General features: G+C 44.6%; 1 protein-coding gene across 1 annotated transcript; it reads left to right on the forward strand.

Annotated features, from left to right (window-relative positions):
• The first annotated feature begins 7465 nt into the window (after nt 1–7465).
• LOC123446551 (UPF0481 protein At3g47200-like) lies at nt 7466–9147 on the forward strand. The gene is made up of 2 exons (XM_045123123.1): nt 7466–7500; nt 7605–9147. The coding sequence occupies exon 2, from the start codon at nt 7633–7635 to the stop codon at nt 8953–8955; it is 1323 nt and encodes a 440-aa protein (XP_044979058.1). The 5' UTR covers nt 7466–7500; nt 7605–7632; the 3' UTR covers nt 8956–9147.
• Nucleotides 9148–21067: the final 11920 nt, after the last annotated feature.

A 21067-nucleotide genomic window follows, 5' to 3' on the forward strand; every position in this document is an offset into this window, starting at 1 on the left:
CAAATATGGGACTTCCCTTAGGCGGAGGAGCATCCCCTAAAATGTTAACACACAAGTTGTGTTTAAGAATAGGTGTTTGTCGAAAGAATATTTCACTTATTTCATTTCTCTCATTCATATGCATATCATTCTCATGGTCTAGCAGATATTGTTCTAATGGATCAGTAGGAGGCACAACAAAAGAAGCAAGACCAACTATTTCAACCTTACTAGATAATTATTTCTCATGTGGTTGTCTACCAAGCATAGATAAATTAAATTCATGAGACGCATCATCAAAGCTTACTTTAACCTTGTTGGTAACACAATTAATTTCAGCATTAACGGTATTCTAAAAAAAGTCTACCAAGATCCCATTTGAATTCAATAGTTCTCTTCATGTAGGAACCACTCGAAGAAGAATCGAGTAATAATTGATCATCATGAGAAAGCCGAGCATAAAGTTTTGTATAATCATTTATCTTGATATCTCATGGTTGGGGCAAGTGCGTATCATAGCTTTAAGCCCCCCAAGCTTGAGAGACACCTTATCCTTCACGAGGCCAAAAATTATACACACACACACACACACACACACACACACATATATATATATATATATATATATATATATATATATATATATAGTTTCGATCACGATGAACTAGATGAATAGGATAAAACTCCTGATGAAATTCTAGCTTCAAGTGATTCTAGTCCCATGATCCAATATCATCCAATAGCCTATACCACATCAATGCTTTTATCTCCAAAGATAAAGGTAAAATCTTCTTATTGACCTTGTCCTTTGATAAACCCGCAAGCTTAGATAATCCACAAATCGCATCTACATATATCAAGTGCTAATCAAGATGAGTTGTACCGTCTCCCGCATAAGGATTAGCTAGCAGTTTCTCTAACATACCTGAAGGAATCTCATAATAAATATTTTCAGAAAGTTTAGTAGGTTGAGGGACAACTTTATACACTTTTGGTTGGGGCTGAAGATACCCCAAACAGGCCCTTCAAAGGATTACTATCCATAGTAACAAGAAAACGTAAATTTCAGCATGTACCAAAAATGTTTCCTTACCAAATTCCACTTACCAAAGGTGCTTCACTCCCTGGAAACAGTGCCAAAAAATATTCTTGATGACCCACAAGTATAAGGGATCAATCATAGTGTTTTTATAAGTAAGAGTGTCGAACCCAACAAGGAGCAGAAGGAAATGCCAAGCAGTTTCCAGCAAGGTATTCTCTGCAAGTGTTGTGAGTAACAATGATAGATTGTTTTGTAGCAAGATAATTCTTAACAAGTGACAAGTAAGAATAGTAGCAAGTGTGTAGAAAGATAGCCCAATCCTTTTCGTAGCAAAGGATAGGCCTGAAAGTACTCTTATATGAAGCAAAGTGCTCCCAAGATTGAATGCAGGCGATGAACTAGGGTTTGAGATAAGATGGTTCCGGTGAATATGTTGATGAAGATTTGTCCTCCCATGAAGGAGGAAGCATTGGTGATGATGATGGCTTCGATTTCCTGCTTTCTGGAGGGAGGTTTCCCTCATAGAATCACTCTTCGGAGAGCAAAAGGGCCTTTGCTAGGTTTCTGCCTCGAGACGATGGGGCTTCGTGCCAAAAGTAACATCTTATTTTTTTCTAGGTCAAAAGCCATCTTATAGTAGAAGAGTGAGGCCAGGGCATCTAGGAGTTGGTTCCAAGCCATCAGGGAACACCTAGGGGGTGGGTGCACCCTGTTGGCTTGGCACCAATAGGTGGCCCCCCTCTGGTATATTTTTGCTCCATAAATTCTCATATATTTCACAAAAATTCTTCGTGAAGTTTTAGGTCATTTGGAGTCTAGTGAATTCTTAGCCTTTTCTTGATTTTCAGGTCGAGAATTGTAGTTGCTCGCAAATTCCCCCTTTGTGGTGTGCCTTGTAAATTCAGAGAGGAAAGGAATAAGAATTGTACCATAATGTGGAATAATGGCCAAGAATAAGATAAATATCAATAGGAAATCGTGACACAAAATTGACGTATCAAGAGCGGGCTGGGTGAGTCGATGATGTCCACCACCTTTCCATTCTTGCCTCGCACCTCGTCCGCCGCCTTGTTGAACTCCTAGTAGGTACCTTCAGTTCTGCATAACATTGGTAGTACCGCCAGCGGTCGAGGCGGATCTGATGGGCGGAGCGGTAGTATTTGAACAATGTTGCCTCCTCCATGAAGTCTCCTTCCCGTGTGAACTCCCGTCGGCGTCGACTTGCTCCTCTGCTTGCCGGTGCTCCTCGAGGAGACGGAGGTTATAGGCTACGTCGACCCGCTCCTCCCACTCGTCCTGCACCATGTCCATGTAATGATCACATAATTCACCGATGGTCATGGTGCAATGCACTTACGAGGAGGGTGGAGTCGGCTTGTCATCGGTTGAGTCCTCCATTAGGACGTCCTCGACCTTTGGCTGCCCATCGGAATCCAGCCGAGAGCAATGGCGACCATTTTTTGTTCTGCTATGGTGTGAGCCTATCCCAAAGATCTTTGGAGTGCGAGCATGCCATGGGAATGCTGCAAAGAAGAGAGGGACCACACGAGGATGAGTGTCAGATATAGCCAGGGCTAGACTGAATATAACAGGGCGAATGTCAATGGTGGGCGGCATGCAGATGGGCGGTTGGCGTGAGAGTAGGTTTATCGAAAACCGTGTGTGATTAATGTGGGCAGAAGAGGGATGGACGTGTGTTCATAGTGTGAGTTGAACGCAGGGCATCAGGAATCTTCACGAGCATAGTTCTCTTGGTCAGTGCATCGCTTTAATGCTGACGCTAGTGAAAGGTCGCATCCGCTCTGGCCGGGCATGAATGAGGCCACTAACGCTCTGAAGCGGCGCTCACCATTTCGGGAGAGAAGCGCACACAGGCAAGGAGGTGGTTTTTTGTGGGCCATGGCGGTCAGAAGCACGTGAAACATCTGTCCGGACGCTCGCAAGCCCCCTCATGTTTGTCTCGGTTTGCGGGAAAAAGCACGTGTGGACCGCTCGATGGATCGATACAAGCCCGTATTGGATGGCATTTGCAGTTCGGACCGCGCGATCCGGGTGTATGCTGAAGGTATGAGGGTTAGCGCTAGAGATGCCCTAAGAAGCTGTTATACATGCACATTACATTGATCTTCTAACGGAGATTGGCAGCTTATTTTAAGCACTATGCAGGAAGCCAATTGCACAACTCATGAACTAGCTAGACATAATTACTAGAATCATATTTTTTGTAATTGGTAGAGCATCCTCCCTTGTTTATTGTTGAGTCTCTCATAAACCATGTAAGAGTATCTACGGACGGACTTGGGCAATCCGACCCCTATACACACACGTCAAATGAGGAACCTCAAATCCATGCAATCCATGCACGCCATCATACGATATAAATTGTCCAAATTCAACAGTGCAAAATAAAGAAAAACAAATCATAGTTCAACAATTCGGATATGCAAAAATGAAATCAATGTTCGATTAGTTGCTGGTGAGCTGGTCGGGTCACTCACCGGACGCCATCCATGCTGCCTACTCTGAGGCCATCAGTGCATCATGTTCCTCCTGCAACCGGGCCACATGCTTAGCATGCATCATTGTCGCTTGCGCCGCTGCTACCGACGCCACCTCATGGTCCCTATGGTCATTCATCTCCTTCTTTTTCGCAAGCCACTTCTTTTCTTGCTCATCCAAGAAGCTTGTGTCTACCACATGATGTTCACATCCCCATGTCTCGGGCGATTTTCAACCTCTCCTTCTCAAGCTCAATCTCTCCAAATGTCTTGGCGTTCTCAAGCTCCCATTTGATCACCGCCTCATGTGCTTCTCCAACTCGATTTTATCCCTTTGAATTTTCAGCTTCTTCTCTGCCATGTCCCGTACCCAATCCATCCCCTCCTTATGCGCATCCAACGTGATCTTCTACCTCTCCTCTTGTTGTCCCTCACCAAAAAAATCATCGTCTATGTGGAGGGCATTTTTGTAGACACGGCGTCACAAGAGGCCCTAACCTTCTCCCACTTGTTTCCCATGACTTGCCGGTTATCTTTTGGCATGGTGTCTCTTTCATTCTCCACTTCAACATGTCTTTCTTCGTCATCCAACCCAATTGATTGGTGAGGTCTTGAGCCATCATTTCTTATCTTCTCAGCCTTGAGATTGGCAAGTAGTTGTGTGCATTTTGGTATGCCATTCAATATCAGCCAATGCTACTTGTAAATTGCATTGCTTTTTCCCGAAGAGGAGAGGAGATGCAACATGGTAGAGATAAGTATTTTCCTCAGTGAGAACCAAGGTTATCAAACCAATAGGAGAACCACACAAATTCTCATCATGAGCATCTACACACAAAAGAGGAAACACTTACACCCAACGCGGTCAAGAGGGTTGTCAAGCCCCTTAAACTAATTACTTGCAAGTATTAAGTAGTGATAGATAAATTATATAAATAAAAAATAAAAACAGAAAATAAATGGCAGCAATATTTTTAGGGTTTTAGTAATATAATTTTTGAAGACCTGAGGGCCATAGTTTTTGCCAGTGGCTTCTCTTTCGAAGAAAGCATACGGTGGGTAGACAAATTATTGTTAGGCAATTGATAAAAAAATACATAGTTAGAAAATATTTATTCATGACAATGATCGTATATATAGACATCACATCCATAAGCTAGTAGACTGACTCCTGCATGCATCTACTACTATTACTTCGCTCATCAACTGCTATCTAGCATGCATCTAGAGTATTAAGTATGAAACACAATAATGCTTTGCGCAAGATGACATAATGTAGACAAAGTAAACTGAAGGAATATGAATAGAACCCATCTTTTTATCCTTAATGTCAGCAATACAAATATGTGTCATGTCCTTTTCTATCACTGTGATTGACCACCGCAATATTGAACCCATCACAACGCACCACTCCCACTGAAGATAAATTAAAATAGTTGGCCAAACCAAATCGACAGATCGGAGAGGAATACGAAGCTATCATAATCATGCATATAAGAATTCAATGACTCAAATAGTTTTCATTAATAATCTAAGCATAAATCTATAATTCATCGGATCCCAACAAACACATCGCAAAGAAGATTATATCAAATAGATCATCGCGGGAATCTCGTTGAACTTTGTATTGAAGAACGTATTGAGAGATAGTCATATATAGGTCTGTGATAGACTACTCACACATTACCAAGGAAACAACAAAGTTGATGTAAAGGCCTTCTATGATTGATCCCCTCAGATATGGCATCGAAACAAAGCTTTAAATGAGATCACGGCGGAACAAAAAATTACGGCAGCGGAAAAGGTATTTTTGGTGGCTTTACGGTGTTTTTCCATATTTTAGAAGATTTCGCGCCTGATCGCGAAAGCATGGCACCGGCGGCATCGAACATGGGGTCGTGCGCGTGCAGTATGAGATGAGCTTGTGGCATACTCCAACTCCAAGGTGCGGACCATGATCTACCGAACGGCACTCCTTCCTTGACGTGCGACCCCGTCGTGCGTGTACGCCAGCCGTCACAAGCAATGTAACCACCATTGGAAAATATGCACGGAAATGCCAGGCTTCTTACGACGTCGACTTCGTCTCTGCGGCCAAGTAAAAAGCATTTTTCCTACCGTTCTTGTTTGCCACGCCTATGACCGTGTCCACGCTTGAAGGCCTGAACTCGAAGCAGTCATTTTTGTCATCGGTCACCGATTTCATAAATTGGTTTTGTACATCCCAATCCTGTAGATTCCAAGTGTATGCTAAACATGAAATACGAGAGCCACTGATCAAAGTAAAATTGACATCACAATCATCACTACCGTACCGTCATAAACACGCCGAAGCTGCGTAAGTTCTTACTAGCAAAAGGGCTCGTGCGTTGCAACGGGAGAAAAAATACCACACATTTTTAATCTTTTTATAATTATTTTGATTTATTAAAATAATAAGCTAACTAACTAACATAGTCAGTCCTATCTTATTTTGTTAAAAAATCAACCCGTTCATTGTTAATTTCATCATGATGAAAATTTGAGCAGGACAAGCAAAACAAAACAAAGAGGCTACGTGAATTGATCAATGAAATGTTATCTTATTTCACTCATGGGATAGAGAATGTGGGATCAGATGACAAACTAAAGGTGGTGTTTCATTCTCTCTCTCTACAACAATGCAATCTTACATTCAATACATTCATTTATCAGCAAACAAATTCCCACAAAACAAAATTTATTGTCGGTGCTTGGCACACAGTTGGAGCATGGGGAGGGGATCTCACCAAATGATGAGTTCCTGTTGGAGGAGGGGATACGATGAGGGGAGCAAGGGTTAGGCGCCTCTATCTGACCATAAGGAGTCGTTGTTGCCGCGCCATAACCTTGGAGTTCCCCGTGTTAGGCATGGAGGCCCGCCTCCACCTGCAAGTACTTCGCTGCGCCGCGCCTTATCCGTGCGCCGCCGCCATTCTGCATCGAGCAGACGCATCATCCCAAGTCGATGTAGCTGTCGCGTTGATTTGATCCAGAAGCTGTGCTCGAGCGCCGAAACGGGGGCAGCAAGCGGGCAGAGGTACGACCGCGGAGACGGGTGGATTGGGATCGACAACAGTGGTGGTTGAGGTCGGCCGTGGCGGCGAGTGGTGTGGCAGCGGTCTAGGCACAGGCCAGGGTGGACCAGGGTCGCGATGCGCTCGAGCGCCGCAACGGGGACAGTGAGCGGGGAGAGGTACAGCCGCGGAGGCGGGTGGGTTGAGATCGGCAGCAATGGCGGTTGAGGTCGGTCGCGGCGGCGAGTGGTGTGGCGGCGGCCTGGGCACAGGCCAGGGTGGGCCCAGGGTCGACGGGAGGAGGCGATGTGTACGGGTATAATTTTTGCAGCGAATCGTTTTTTTTTCCTTTTACGTTGCAAATAAATGATGGAGCGCGGGTTGAATAACAAAAAATACAGTTTTTTTATAAACTTACCGTGATGGGTTTTTCGACGGAAGTAGTAACCGTTTTATTATTAGGTATAGATATAGATTCTAATTTATCATTGATGGTGACCGCTTAAAAATAAACTTTTCCGGTGTGTTTAGCTGTAAAGCATTAGTAATTTTTTATTTTTATTTTTCGAGTGAAGCATTAGTACTAATTATTTTTAGTCCTCCTTTGCTCCATTTTGATTTTCGAGATCCCGAATATACAAAAATTGGTAGTACTTTAATTTCTCCCTGTCGAATCAAAGTCTTCGCGAGACTTGCGTAGACTATGAGTGGAGAGATACAACTTTTCCAAGCACATTTCGTCAACGTACGCTGCGTGGGTACATGGAAGTTTTAAACACGGCGACAAGAAAAAGCTAACATACACGACGTAACAATCCAGGTGACGTGGACGGCCCTTTTTTTTTGGTGGCGGGGGGGGGGGGGGGGGGGGGGGGGGGGAGGGGGGGGGGCGTCTTTAAAGCCCCTTGCCGGCGCCTCGCCGCGTAGTGTGTTGTGTTCATCCCAACTCCCAAGCGCGCGAGTTCGCTGGATCGATGGCCATGGCCATGGAGGACGTCTTTAAAGCCCCTTGCCGGCGCCTCGCCGCGTAGTGTGTTGTGTTCATCCCAACTCCCAAGCGCGCGAGTTCGCTGGATCGATGGCCATGGCCATGGAGGACGATGAGACCGCGACCGAGAAGAGCCGCTTCTTCCGCGACGCGCGCTTGGAGGCCATGCAGCGGCGCGTCGACGAGGTGCACGCGGAGTCCGAGGACCCCTACACCATCTTCCGCCTCCCCGCGGCCGTGCGCGAGCGCCATCCGGACCTGTACGAGCCCAAGGTCGTGTCCGTGGGGCCCTACTACCACGGCCGCGCCGGGCTCGCCGCCGCGCAGCAGCACAAGTGGCGCCTCCTCCGCGACTTCCTCTCGCGGTCGCGGACAAACGGGAAGGGAGCCGGCGGCAGCCAGCTGGGCGCCTACTTGCGCTGCGCGAGCGCGCTCGAGGCCGACGCTCGGCGGTGCTACGCGGAGGGATTCGACGCCGTGGGCGCGGACGACTTCGCGGAGATGCTCGTCGTCGACGGCTGCTTCCTGCTCGAGTTCTTCCTACGGAAGGGCGAGGGCCAGCTCGCCGCGCCCGGGGGCGCCAAGTGGGCGTGGCACCACATGTACCACGACGTCCTCCTCCTCGAGAACCAGATCCCCTTCTTCGTCGTCGAGAAGCTGCACGCCATCGCCTTCCCCGGCGAGGACGGCGGGACCGACACCGAGGGGCTCCTCGACATCTTCTGCAAGGCCCTGGCCGGCGACCTGCCGTCGAGCCGCGCCATCCGGCCGCGCAGCGGCAAGACGATACACCACCTCCTGCACCTGCACTACGAGTGCAACGTCCGCAGCGCGTCCGCGGACGCCAGCGACGCCAAGGGACGCACCAACGGCAAAGCCGACGCCAACAACGGCGCGTCGTCGCTGGCCGTGTGGAAGCAGTCGCCGGTCCCGTCCCCGTCCCCGCGCTCCAGCGACGGCGCCGTCAAGGGCCGCCTGACGTCGATGGTCCCGCAGGCCGCCAAGATGGAGGAGGCCGGCGTGACGTTCAAGAGGAAGGCGACCCCGCGCGACATGTTCGACGTGAGCTTCCGGTACGGCGTGCTGCACATGCCGGCGTTCGTGGTGGACGAGGCAGCCAAGGTGCTGCTGGCCAACCTGGTGGCGTTCGAGCAGGGCGGCGGCCGCGCCGCCAGGCAGCTGGACGGGGGCAACCTGGTGACGGGGTTCGTGGCGCTGGTGGGGTCCCTGGTGAACACGACGAGGGACGTGGAGCTGCTCCGGCGGTGTGGCGTCATGCACTGCATGGTCACGCACGACGAGGCCGTCAGGTACTTCAGCCACGTGGTGCAGTACACGACCATGGACTACGACCGCCACCTGCTCGCCTGTTTGTTCCGAGACATCCGAGAGCACTGCCAGTGGAGCCGATGATCGATCGTGCGCACGTAGCTGATTCTTTGTTCGATTATTACCATTAAAAATCTCCACCACTTTGTTTGTTCTCTATATACATGCCAATACGTTTCCTTCTTCCTACTCTACTCTCTTTTTTCTCGATGGTTACTCTACTCTCTCTTGTCACAAAATATAAGATGCACTCCACTGTTGTGGCATTTTGATTCGTTAAGATATGACATTGAATAGCAATTACTCCACTGGATGCGTGCGATTTATAAGCTCTTTGAGGACGCTTCTAAATTGATCGATACAGGCCATTTATTTTTGTCAATCCAGTGACTAGTATTAGGAGGATTTGGTAGTAAGATGCTACCAAGGATTTTGCAGTGCTAAGAGTAACCGTAAAGATCCCGTATCAATAAAGGACCACACTACGCAGCGGCGGTCTTTCCGTGCGACGGTCCAGCTAATGCAACATTAATACGCATGTAAAATTAATGTATTTCTCTAATTACATATTCATGCATGCAACGGTAAATTCTTCTTTTTTTTATCATGCATGCATGCAATGACGTCATCAAGATTTTTTAAATTTAAAAAGTTTTATCTACGAAACCGTTAATTCAATCGATGATCCGCTTTTACCATTTCCTTTCTCGCGACGAGTTCTTCGAAATTAGATCCCATGTAAACATATTCCGTCAACTATTTTTTTCCATTCATACTTGTCACATTTTTTTGACCAACTTGTCATATTATTAACCACTAACTTGTCTCAAAAAAAAAAAAACTTGATTGAAACTTTTTAATGTTGTTTCGTACAAAGCCTTGTACCAGTTTTCATTATACATAATATAAAAACATGTCATGGGTTGTGTTTGTCAATTTAAATATGCCAACTTGTCATGTTTATATACAACTTTGCCAGAAAACTATTTTATGTGCCTGTTAGTTTAACTATGGCAAATTGTCATATTTAAAAATGATGACTAAAAAAGATTTCTTGTGGTCATCGGTTTTAAATATGTTGAGTTGTTATATTTTTGCGCGTAATCGCTTAATAAAGTTATTTGTGCTTGTCATTTCAATTATGTCGAGATGCCATATTTATACGCAATTTTTAAAAATTTGTCGATTAAGTTATTTTTTATCAGGCAAGTAAGTACTTGCTAATATAACAAGTAAGTGCAACAAATATGATAAGTACAAGCAAAAAAAGTTGTCAAAACATATCGACATGAAATCTAGTTTTCAAGATTTCTTCACCACACAAAAAATTGATGCCTTACGGCTTTGGTATCGATGCCCTATGATTGATTAGTTGGAGCCACACACAAAAATCCTGAGCATCGGGCAAAATTGACAAATCTAACCCCTTGGCTGAAAGAACTCGCAAAGTGAATCCGCGGAGGAGAAATTTCATGGAGCTCATCCTTTTGTGTGGCGCTCGATACTTAGACGCCACACTACACTGTGTGACGCTTAAGCCGTAGGCGTCACACGCCCGTCCATGCTGCCACAGCTGGCGGACCAGCCCGTGGCTGGATAAGTGTATGTGTAGCGCCTAAGTGCTCGGCACCAGACTGCAGAGTGTGCAACGCCTGAGCCTTAGGCGTCGCACTGCCCGGGGGTGGAGCCAGCTGTGCCAGCGTCAAGGGATGTGTGATGCCTACGACTTAGACGTCACACAGTGTAGTATGGCGCCCGCGCTTTACGAGTTCTTTCAGTCGAGAGGTTAGATTTGTCAATTTTGCCTCGAAGTACCTAGTAGCTCTCATGTCAAACTTTGTAAAGCTGAATGTAAGTCCCCTCGTAGCTAGGTCAATGGACTTGTTTATTTCTTACTTTACAAGGAGTGGTGCCCCCCATTATGAAGCCGGTGCCATAATTTTTTTCTTAAAAATCAATGGTGATGCGACATCTTTTTTACTAGTATGGCATCGATAACATTGTGGGAGGCCTAAACGTGGAATAAATTTACAAGATCATGTAAACTTGACCTTAACTTTCCTTTGGTCTGAATGAAATTTTGCTTTCCGTAAACTTTTGACGGCAAGGTAACCGTGTGAAACTTCACACTGCGTCATCCGTTGGAAAGTCGTCGCGCCATCGCAAAAACCACCACGTTGTTGTGCCCCGTCGGGCCGACGGGATGCCATCATGCTTGTCACTAACTGGCGGGTTCTACATCACTATCTATTTTTGTTTAATAATGACAAAATAAAATAAATTTTCGGAAAGAGTTTACGGTATCTGACAAAAGTAGGTCTAAGAAAACTTTCACTAAAATTTACAAACATCATGTAAAAACACTTTACGATAAGTTTTTAGGGGAATTATTGAAGCTGCTCTAATATAGACGTTGCACTTCTATAAATAAGAACACAAATTACATCATAGTTATATATAATTTCACCTTCGCCGCAGCCGCTAGATGAAGTGTGAGACAACCGTCTGATCTCGCGGCTAAGTTGCACTGACTTTTCTGAAAAAAAGGTTCACGTTGCACTTGCCGCTTTGCAACATGAGCCCTACTGCGCTCTATGTCGGGTTTTTTTTAATGCGGATGTTGTCAACCTATGCAACAACACTCATGTTATGTTTGACGCTTTGCAACATGAGCATTATTGCATTCATTGCCGAACCATTTTTTATTCTTCATTTTTCCTACTAAGGTGTGCCATCCTTTGCAATAAGGCTCCCATTGCGCTTAGCATATTGCAACCGTAGCCTTGTTACAGCCATGAGTTGTCCTGTCAAACTCGAAACCGATTGCCATGGTGTTAATCTATGCGCGAAGAGTTATAAGTCTGTTGAATCTAAGCTCTTTTTGAGAGAGAGACAAGGGAGAAATTATATGGTCATTAAATTAATAAAAATGGAAGTTATAACTATGCATATCAAGCTAATGATTTGTTAAATAAGGACGTAAATTTGTGTCCCTAATGGTTGTGTTTGCGACCATTAACGCTTTCTTTCACCGCACAAAAAATGCTCTCTTTTCTTTGACGAAAAGAAAAAACAAGGTATTCTATTGACAGTTGGGCTGAGAGGTGAGTGTCAACTCCCCAATGAGAAAAATAATCAAAATATTCGACTCCAAAGTTCATTGTGACCTAAGATAGTTGCAGTCCGCGGAACGATCTAAGAGCAACTCTAGCATACCAATCAACATATGACGATTTTGGGGTTAGCAAAATCGACATCCCGTGCTCCATCGCCGTATTTTTCAAGCCTGCTCAAAATCAAACCCGTGGAGCCTACATGTAATGACTCACGCTTGCAGCTTTGCGCACAGCCTCGGCAGCCTAAAAAAGAGCATCCTCCAAAAAAGTTTTGGAGGCTCCAGATTTAAGGACTTCACTATATGTGTGAAACTCTCTCCGCGAAAACATAGAAAAACGAGGCGGTGGGTTGGGGTGGGGGGACTCAAATGGACAAGAGTGAATGTCCAATGCTTTGATAAAAGAGAATTGTCTCGTATCTCTATATATACTAGAAGACCCCCCACGCGTTGATGCATGATTTTTTGACGACTTCTCTGACATATACTGATTGAAAGATATTAAGGTCTAATTTTATATGACAAAGATTGTACATCAGTGCCCTAGAAATAGAGAACATATTGGGTATTCATAATAGTTAGAAGTATTATATATTTTCCTAAAGAGCATAAAAAATTATGGAATGTGGTTGGCCAATATTCATAGATTTAGGGGATGTTTGGCTTGTGCCAATATGCCAACCGTTGGCTCGCCAAATAGTTGGCGCTGGATTTCCTTACCCACGCCCTCAAAATTGAACTAGAGCTACAGCTAAGCCATGGGCGCACCAATTATTTGGTCCCGTTCCAAATGAACACCCATGTTGGTCAACATCCAATATTTTGGCATGCCTTCTCAAGGCATCTCCACCCCCCACCCCAAGGCGTGAAATAGCGTCGTTTGGGGCCAAACCGACCCTAAATTTGGTGTGGGGCTGCTCGGGTTCCCAGTCGAGCCCCCAAGGTCGCCCCCGAGACGTCGTTTTTCAAATCGAAATCGGACCAATTTTGGAGTAATTTAGGTGATTTTGGATGAAATTCTGTCAATTTCATTAAAATTTCTACAAACTTAAAAAAGACATGAAAACGTTAAAAAAATGTGTCCCCCTCACCGTCGTCCTGACTCCACTAGTATAGTTCATGCCGCGGAGCTGGAGAAGGCGGTGTACTCACCACCGTCGTCGTCATCGTCATCGCTGCTGTCGTCGTCCTTCGCATCGTTGTCCTAGGTGTCATCCTTCCTGCAGCCTTGTCGTGGATCGCCGCTGCAAACGGGAGTGGTCTGCGCCGCCATCTCCTCGTCACTGTCGTTGAGGACGATGACGCCGCCCTTTTCACGACCGCGGCGCCGCGCGACGATCTCCTCCATAGTGCGGCACTAAGGCTTCATTTCCTCCCGAACGTAATCGTCGCGCGACCACTTTAGGCCGGTGTCCAGGTCGGCGGCCATCTCGACGTGCTCCTGCTTGACGGCCACCGACGACGTCGTCGGCTCCTTCTCCTTCTTCGGCCTGACCAGTCGAAGGTAGCTGATGACCCACAAATATAGGGGATTTATCATAGTCCTGTCGACAAGTAAGAGCGTCGAACCCAACGAGGAGCACAAGGAAATGGCAAACGGTTTCTAGCAAGGTAATTTCTGCAAGAACTAAATTGTTTGATAGCAAAATAATTGTAACAAGTAATGAGTAGCAATAGTAACAATAAGTGCAGCAAGGTAGCCCAATCCTTTTATGGCATAGGACACGCCGGAGCGATTTCTTATAATAGGCAAAGCGTGCTTGAGGGCACACGGAAATTTCATCTAGTCACTTTAGTCATGTTGAATTAATTCGTGTTTGATACTTTGATAATTTGATATGTGGGTGGACCGGTGGTTGGGTGTTGTTCTTACTTGAACAAGCCTCCCACTTATGGTTAACCCTCTCGCAATCATCCGCAACTACGAGAAAAGAATTAAGAATAAATTCTAACCATATCATTAAACATAGGGATTTATAAAAGTCCCTTATGGAATAGTGCATAAACTAGGGTTTAAGTTTCTGTCACTCTCGCAACCCATCATCTAATAACTACTCCACAATGCATTCCCTTAAGGCCAAAGATGGTGAAGTGTCATGTAGTCGACATTGACATAACACCACTAAGGGAATCACAACATTCATACCATCAAAATATCGAACGAATATCAACTTCACATGACTACGTGCAACATGACTTCTCCCGTGGCCTCAAGAACAAAAGTAACTACTCACAAGTGATGAACATGCTCATGATGAGTAGGGTATTAAATAGCATACTGGATCTGAACATATCATCTTCCACCAAATAAACCATAAAGCATCAACTACAATATGTAATCGACACTACTAGTTACCCCCACGTATCAATCTAAGTTTCCGGTACAAGATTGAGCACAAGAGATGAACTAGGGTTTTGAGAGGAGATGGTGTTGTTGAAGATGTTGATGAAGATTAGCCTCCCCAAGATGAGAGGATTGTTGGTGATGATGATGGCCTTCATTTCCCCCTCCCGGGGGGAAGTTCCCCCAACGAAATCGCTCCGTCGGAGGGAAAAAGTTGCCCTGCCCAAGTTGTGCCTCGAGACGGCGGTGCTCCGTCCCGAAAGTCCTCTCCTTATTTTTTTCTAGGTTAAAACTGAATATATATGAGAAGATGATCGCCAGAAGTGGGCCGGGTGGCCCACTACCCACCAGGACGCGCCAGGGGGCTGTCGCGCCCTGCTGCCTAGTGGGCACCTGGCAGCCCCCTTTGGTACTTCTTTCTTCCAGTATTTTTTATTTATTCCGAAAATATTCTCCGTGAAGTTTTAGTATATTTGGACATGTGCAGAATAGGTATCTCTGACATAGCTTTTTTAGGTCCAGAATTCCATCTGTCGGCATTCTCCATGTTTGTGTAAACCTTGCATATTATGAGAGAAAAGCATTAGAATTACTCCATAAAATGATATAATGCATAAAACAGTGTAAATAACAGTATCAAAACATGATGCAAAATGGATGTATCAACTCCCCCAAGCTTAGACGTCGCTTGTCCTCAAGCAAAAGTCGATATGGAAAATCGTGACCACATGCTTTGAGAGAGAGGTGTCGATAAAAACAAAATACAGACATACCAGCATCATGCTCATTATTATAATAGAAATTAAACTTCATCAAATACTTCATCCCAAAGATTTATCATATAACTTCTCACAAACAAGTAACAATTCATCACAACATCGAAGTATGAAACATAAACTCTATTCAAGACTAACAAACTATGTTCTCAGTCAACTTTGCAACACAATTCATCACATTTTCAGGAAGGGTCTCGTATTAGAGCCTTTAGGAAAGTCCACATAGTCAACCATCATTTAGTCTTCTATGATTGTTAACACTCATCACATACATATGAGCAAAAGGTTTCAATCAGACACATAGAAAGATATGAGCTCATTGTTTCGCCTCCCAACGTATTCACCAAAAGGGTGATGTCAATGATAATAACTCATGATCGCCCATACCCAACTTGATATATGTGCCTAGATCTTTCCCCACCACATGATGCTTGCAAAAGAGAAAATAAAAAGGAATAGAGAAGAATACTTTGGCACTTTCATAAAAGTAAAAGATAGGCCCTTTGCAGAGGGAATCAGAGGTTGTCATGCGCTTTTTGGTTGTATGCCAAATCCCTTAGTGCAAAGGAACATTACATTACATTACCTCTTATGACAGCAACCTTTATTATGCGGTCTATCGCTTTTATTATCGTCATCGAACGTTCGTACAACGCTTAATTTCCCTTACACTAAATTATCAAACACATTTAGAAGCAATTTTTATTCCCCTTTTGCACCGATGACAACTTACTTGAAGGATCTTACTCAATCGATAGGTAGGTATGGTGGACTCTTAAAACATGGATTTGGGTTTAAGGTTTTGGATGCACAAGTAGTATCTCTACTTAGTGCGGAATTTTGGCTAGCAAAGATATTTGGAAAGCACCACATGTTAGAGAATCTATAAGAATATAACTTCTATGTGAATATGAACAAACATAAATCATTACGTTGTCTTCCTTGTCCAATGTCAACAGTTTTGGAATATTATAATTAATGGAGGCTCACAATCATAAAAGTGTAAAGGATAGTGTATTTGCATGTACATCTTCTCTTCCCTTATTAATTCTTTCATGCGTTGCATGGCTGACCAATGCTATGTTTGTCAACGATCAACAAATTTTACCACTTATACTTTTCGTTATGTAATGTCACTACTTACTATAAGATTAGCATATGATCTGTTTTCTTTATTTTCCTTTATTTTTCTTGCTACAAGAAAGTAAATAAGCAAAACTCAACCTAAACTTTATTACATAGATCTCACTTTATTGCATAAATAGATAGATCATGAAACTAGAACTCAAAAGATGGATCAAACTAAACTTTATTTGACTAGATCACGAAATAACTAGGGATCGAACTAAGATGGAAAAGATAATAAAAAGGTGATGGTGTGTGATGCCCTCGATTTGATTGTATGCTAATCATACACGCAAATGCGTACGACCAAGCTCACGGACTCATGGGAAGATATCACAACACAACTCTAGACACAAATAAAAACATACACGCTTCATATTACAAGCCAGGAGACTCGAGGGATAGAATACAGAAGCTCGATAAACACACGAGTCAGCGAAAGCAACAAATATCTGAGTACAGACATAAAACATGGCAATGCCTTAGAGGAGGCTAGCACAAAAGATACAACGATCGAACGAGGCGAGGCCTCCTGCCTGGGAACCTCCTAAACTACTCCTGGTCTTCAGCGGCCTCCACGTAGTAGTAGGCATCGTCGGGGTAGCGGTTTTCATCGGCGAGATACGCCATCTCCTGGGCTCCATCATATGGTCGCAACAATCGGATCAAGGGGAAAAGGGGGATCAAAGCAATGGTGAGTACTCATCCAAAGTACTCGCAAGACTGACATCAGAACTTTGCTAAGTATGCATCAGTATCAATGGAATGGAGTTATATGTGGACTGACTGTAGCAATGCGAGAATACAAAGAGGGGATTAGTCCTATCGAAGACTGGCATCTTCAGGGGTCTTGCAGCAAATAGACGAGAGTAGAGCAAGTAACACAAGACATAGTCATATTGTTGCAGCAATATTAATTAAGTTCATGCCCAGAGATTCTTCCTCGTCTCCCTGTGAGAAAGCAATACCAGAGCAAACATTCCATTGGATTAATAGTTGTAGTTGTATAAGATCGGGGCAAAACTCCAAATTGTCCTTTAACCGCGTACATGGCTATTCGAATAGTTAATTTCATCCCTCCAGGGGTGCACCACGGTACCGAACACGCTTGATAAACTCTGGCTGGACACACTTTCCTCGGTCATGCCCGGCCTAAAAAATCAATATGTCGCAACCCTACCTAGGCTCAACAGAGAGGCCAGCACGCCGGTTTAAATCCTAAATGCACAGGGTTCATGGGCCCATCACCCGTTGCGCTCCTGCATGTTGCGAGTGTTGGAGAATGTCGCATGGGAAACAAAAAAATTCCTACGCGCACGAAGACCTATCATGGTGATGTCCATCTACGAGAGGAGATTTGGATCTACGTACCCTTGTAGATCGCACAACAGGAAGCGTTAAGAAATGCGGTTGATGTAGTGGAACGTCCTCACGTCCCTCGATCCGCCCCGTGAACCGTCCCACATACCGTCCCGCGATCCGCTCTGATCTAGTGCCGAATGGACGGCACCTCCGCGTTCAGCACACGTACAGCTCGACGATGATCTCGGCCTTCTTGATCCAGCAATAGAGACGCGGAGGTAGATGAGTTCCCCGGCAGCGTGACGGTGCTCCGGAGGTTGGTGGTGATCAATCCCAGCAGGGCTCCGCCCGAGCTCCGGAGAAATACGATCTAGAGGAAAAACCGTGGAGGTATGTGGTCGGGCTGCCGTGGCAAAGTTGTCTCAAATCAGCCCTAATACCTCAGTATATATAGGAGGGAGGGGGAGGGACCTGCCTTGAGGCTCAAGAGAGCCCCAAGGGTCGGCCGAAAGGGGGGAGGAGGAGTCCTCCACCAATCCTAGTCCAACTAGGATTGGAAGGTGGAGTCCTTCTCTACCTTCCCACTTGCCCTTTTTTTTCCTTTTCCTTTGATTTTTTCTTCTCCTACGCATAGGGCCTCTTGGGCTATCCCACCAGCCCACTAAGGGCTGGTGTGGCACCCCTAAGGCCTATGGGCTTTCCCCGGGTGGGCTGCCCCCCCTACCCGGTGAACATCCGGAGCCCATTCGTCACTCCCGGTACATTCCCGGTAATGCCGAAAACTTTCCGATAATCAAATGAGGTCATCCTATATATCAATCTTCGTTTCCGGACCATTTCGGAAACCCTGGTGACGTCCGTGATCTCATCTGGGGCTCCAAACAACATTCGGTAACCAACCATATAACTCAAATACGCATAAAACAACGCCGAACCATAAGTGTGCAGACCCTGCGGGTTCGAGAACTATGTAGACATGACCCGAGAGACACCTCGGTCAATATCCAATAGCGGGACCTGGATGCCCATATTGGATCCTACATATTCTCCGAAGATCTTATCGGTTGAACCTCAGTGTCAAGGATTCATATAATCCCGTATGTCATTCCCTTTGTCCTTGGGTATGTTACTTGCCCGAGATTCGATCGTTGGTATCCGCATACCTATTTCAATCTCGTTTACCGGCAAGTCTCTTTACTCATTCCGTAATACAAGATCCTGCGACATACACTAAGTCACATTGCTTGCAAGGCTTGTGTGTGATGTTGTATTACCGAGTGCGCCCCGAGATACCTCTCCGTCACACGGAGTGACAAATCCCGGTCTTGATCCATACTAACTCAACGGGCACCTTCGGAGATACCTGTAGAGAATATTTATAGTCACCCAGTTACGTTGTGACATTTGATACACACAAGGTATTCCTCCGGTGCCAGTCAGTTATATGATCTCATGGTCATAGGAACAAATACTTGACACGCAGAAAACTATAGCAATAAAATGACACGATCAATATGCTATGTTCATAGTTTGGGTCTTGTCCATCACATGATTCTCCATATGATGTGATCCCGTTATCAAGTAACAACGCTTGCCTATGGTCAGGAAACCTTGACCATCTTTGATCAACGAGCTTGTCAACTAGAGGCTTACTAGGGACAATGTTTTGTCTATGTATCCTCACAAGTATTGTGTTTCCAATCAATACAATTATAGCATGGATAATAAACGATTATCATGAACAAAGAAATATAATAATAACTAATTTATTATTGCCTCTAGGGCATATTTCCAATAGTCTCCCACTTGCACTAGAGTCAATAATCCAGTCCACATCACTATGTGATTCTAACGAATCCAACACCCTTACAGTTCTGGGGCTTGTGAGAGAGGTTTTAGTCGAAGGTTCTGAACCCTTTCAGATCCGAGTGAGCTTTAAAAATCTTTATGTCATCTTATAGATGCTTCTACTACGTGCTATTCAGAAATACTCCAAATATCTACTCTACTATACGAATCTGTTTCACTACTCATAGTTATTTGGATTAGTGTCAAAGCTTGCATCGACGTAACCCTTTACGACGAACTCTTTAACCACCTCCATAATCGGGAAAAATTCCTTAGTCCATTTAGTTACTAAGGATAACTTTGATCGCTGATCAGTGATTTCAATCCTGGATCACTCTCTGTACCTCTTAACAGACTTGCTGCAAGGCACACATCAGGTGCGGTACTCAGCATGGCATACTTCAGAGTCTACTGCCAAGGCATAGAAGACGACCTTCGTCTATTCTCTTTATTCTGTCGTGGTCGGGTTTTGAGTCTTACTCAAATTCACACCTTACAACACAGTCAAGAACTCCTTCTTTGCTGATCTATTTTGAACTACTTCAAAAACTTGTCAAGGCATGCATCTTGTTGAAACTTCTATTAAGTGTTTCGATCTATCTCCATAGATCTTGATGCTCAACGTTCAAGTAGCTCAATCCAGGTATTCCTTTGAAAACCTCCTTTCAAACAACCTTTTATGCTTCATAGAAATTCTACATTACTTCTGATCAACAATATGTCAACCACATATACTTATCAGAAATTCTGTAGTGCTCCCACTCACTTCTTTGGAAATACAAGTTTCTCATAAACCTTGTACAAACCCAAAATATTTGATTATCTCATCAAAGTGTATATTCCAACTCCGCGATGCTTGCACCAGTCCATTGAAGGATCGCTGGAGCTTGCATACTTGTTAGTATCCTTAGGATCGACAAAACATTCTGATTGTATCACATACAATCTTTCCTCAAGGAAACCGTCGAGGAAACAATGTTTTGACTTCCTATGTGCAATATTTCACAAATAATGCAGCAAATACTAACATAATTCCAACAGACTTTTAGCATCGCTACAAGTGAGAAAGTCACATCATAGTCAACTCTTTGATTTTGTCGAAAACATCTTTGCGACAAGTCAAGCTTTTCTTAATAGTGACTTATCACCATCATCGTTTGTCTTCCTTTTAAAGATCCATCTTTACTTAATAGTCTTACTACCATCAAGCAGTTCTTCCAAAGTCTACACTTTGTTTTATACATGGATTCTCTCTCGAATTTCATGGCCTCCAGGAATTTGTCGGAATCCGGGCCCACCATTGCTTCTCCATAACTCGTAGGTTCATTGTTGTTCAACAACATGACCTCCAAGACAGGGTTACCGTACCACTCTGTAGTAGTACGCGACCTTGTCGACATACGAGGTCTGTAGTAACTTGATCTGATGCTCAATGATCACTATCATCAGCTTCCACTTCAATTGGTGTAGGCGCCACAGGAACAACTTCCTGCGCCCTGCTACACACTAGTTGAAGTGATGGCTCAATAACCTCATCAAGTTCTATCACCCTCCCACTCAATTCTTTCGAGAGAAACCTTTCCTCGAGAAAGGACCCATTTCTAGAAACAAACACTTTGCTTCCGGATCTGAGATAGGAGATGTACCCAACTGTTTTTGATATCTTATGAAGATGCATTTATCTGC

This window comes from Hordeum vulgare, chromosome 4H (genome assembly GCF_904849725.1).
Source record: "Hordeum vulgare subsp. vulgare chromosome 4H, MorexV3_pseudomolecules_assembly, whole genome shotgun sequence".
Classification (NCBI taxonomy): Eukaryota; Viridiplantae; Streptophyta; class Magnoliopsida; order Poales; family Poaceae; genus Hordeum; species Hordeum vulgare.

Coding starts and splice junctions, on each gene's coding strand:
- LOC123446551 (XM_045123123.1), top strand. CDS start 7,633: ATGGCCATGGCCATGGAGGACGATGAGACCGCGACCGAGAAGAGCCGC.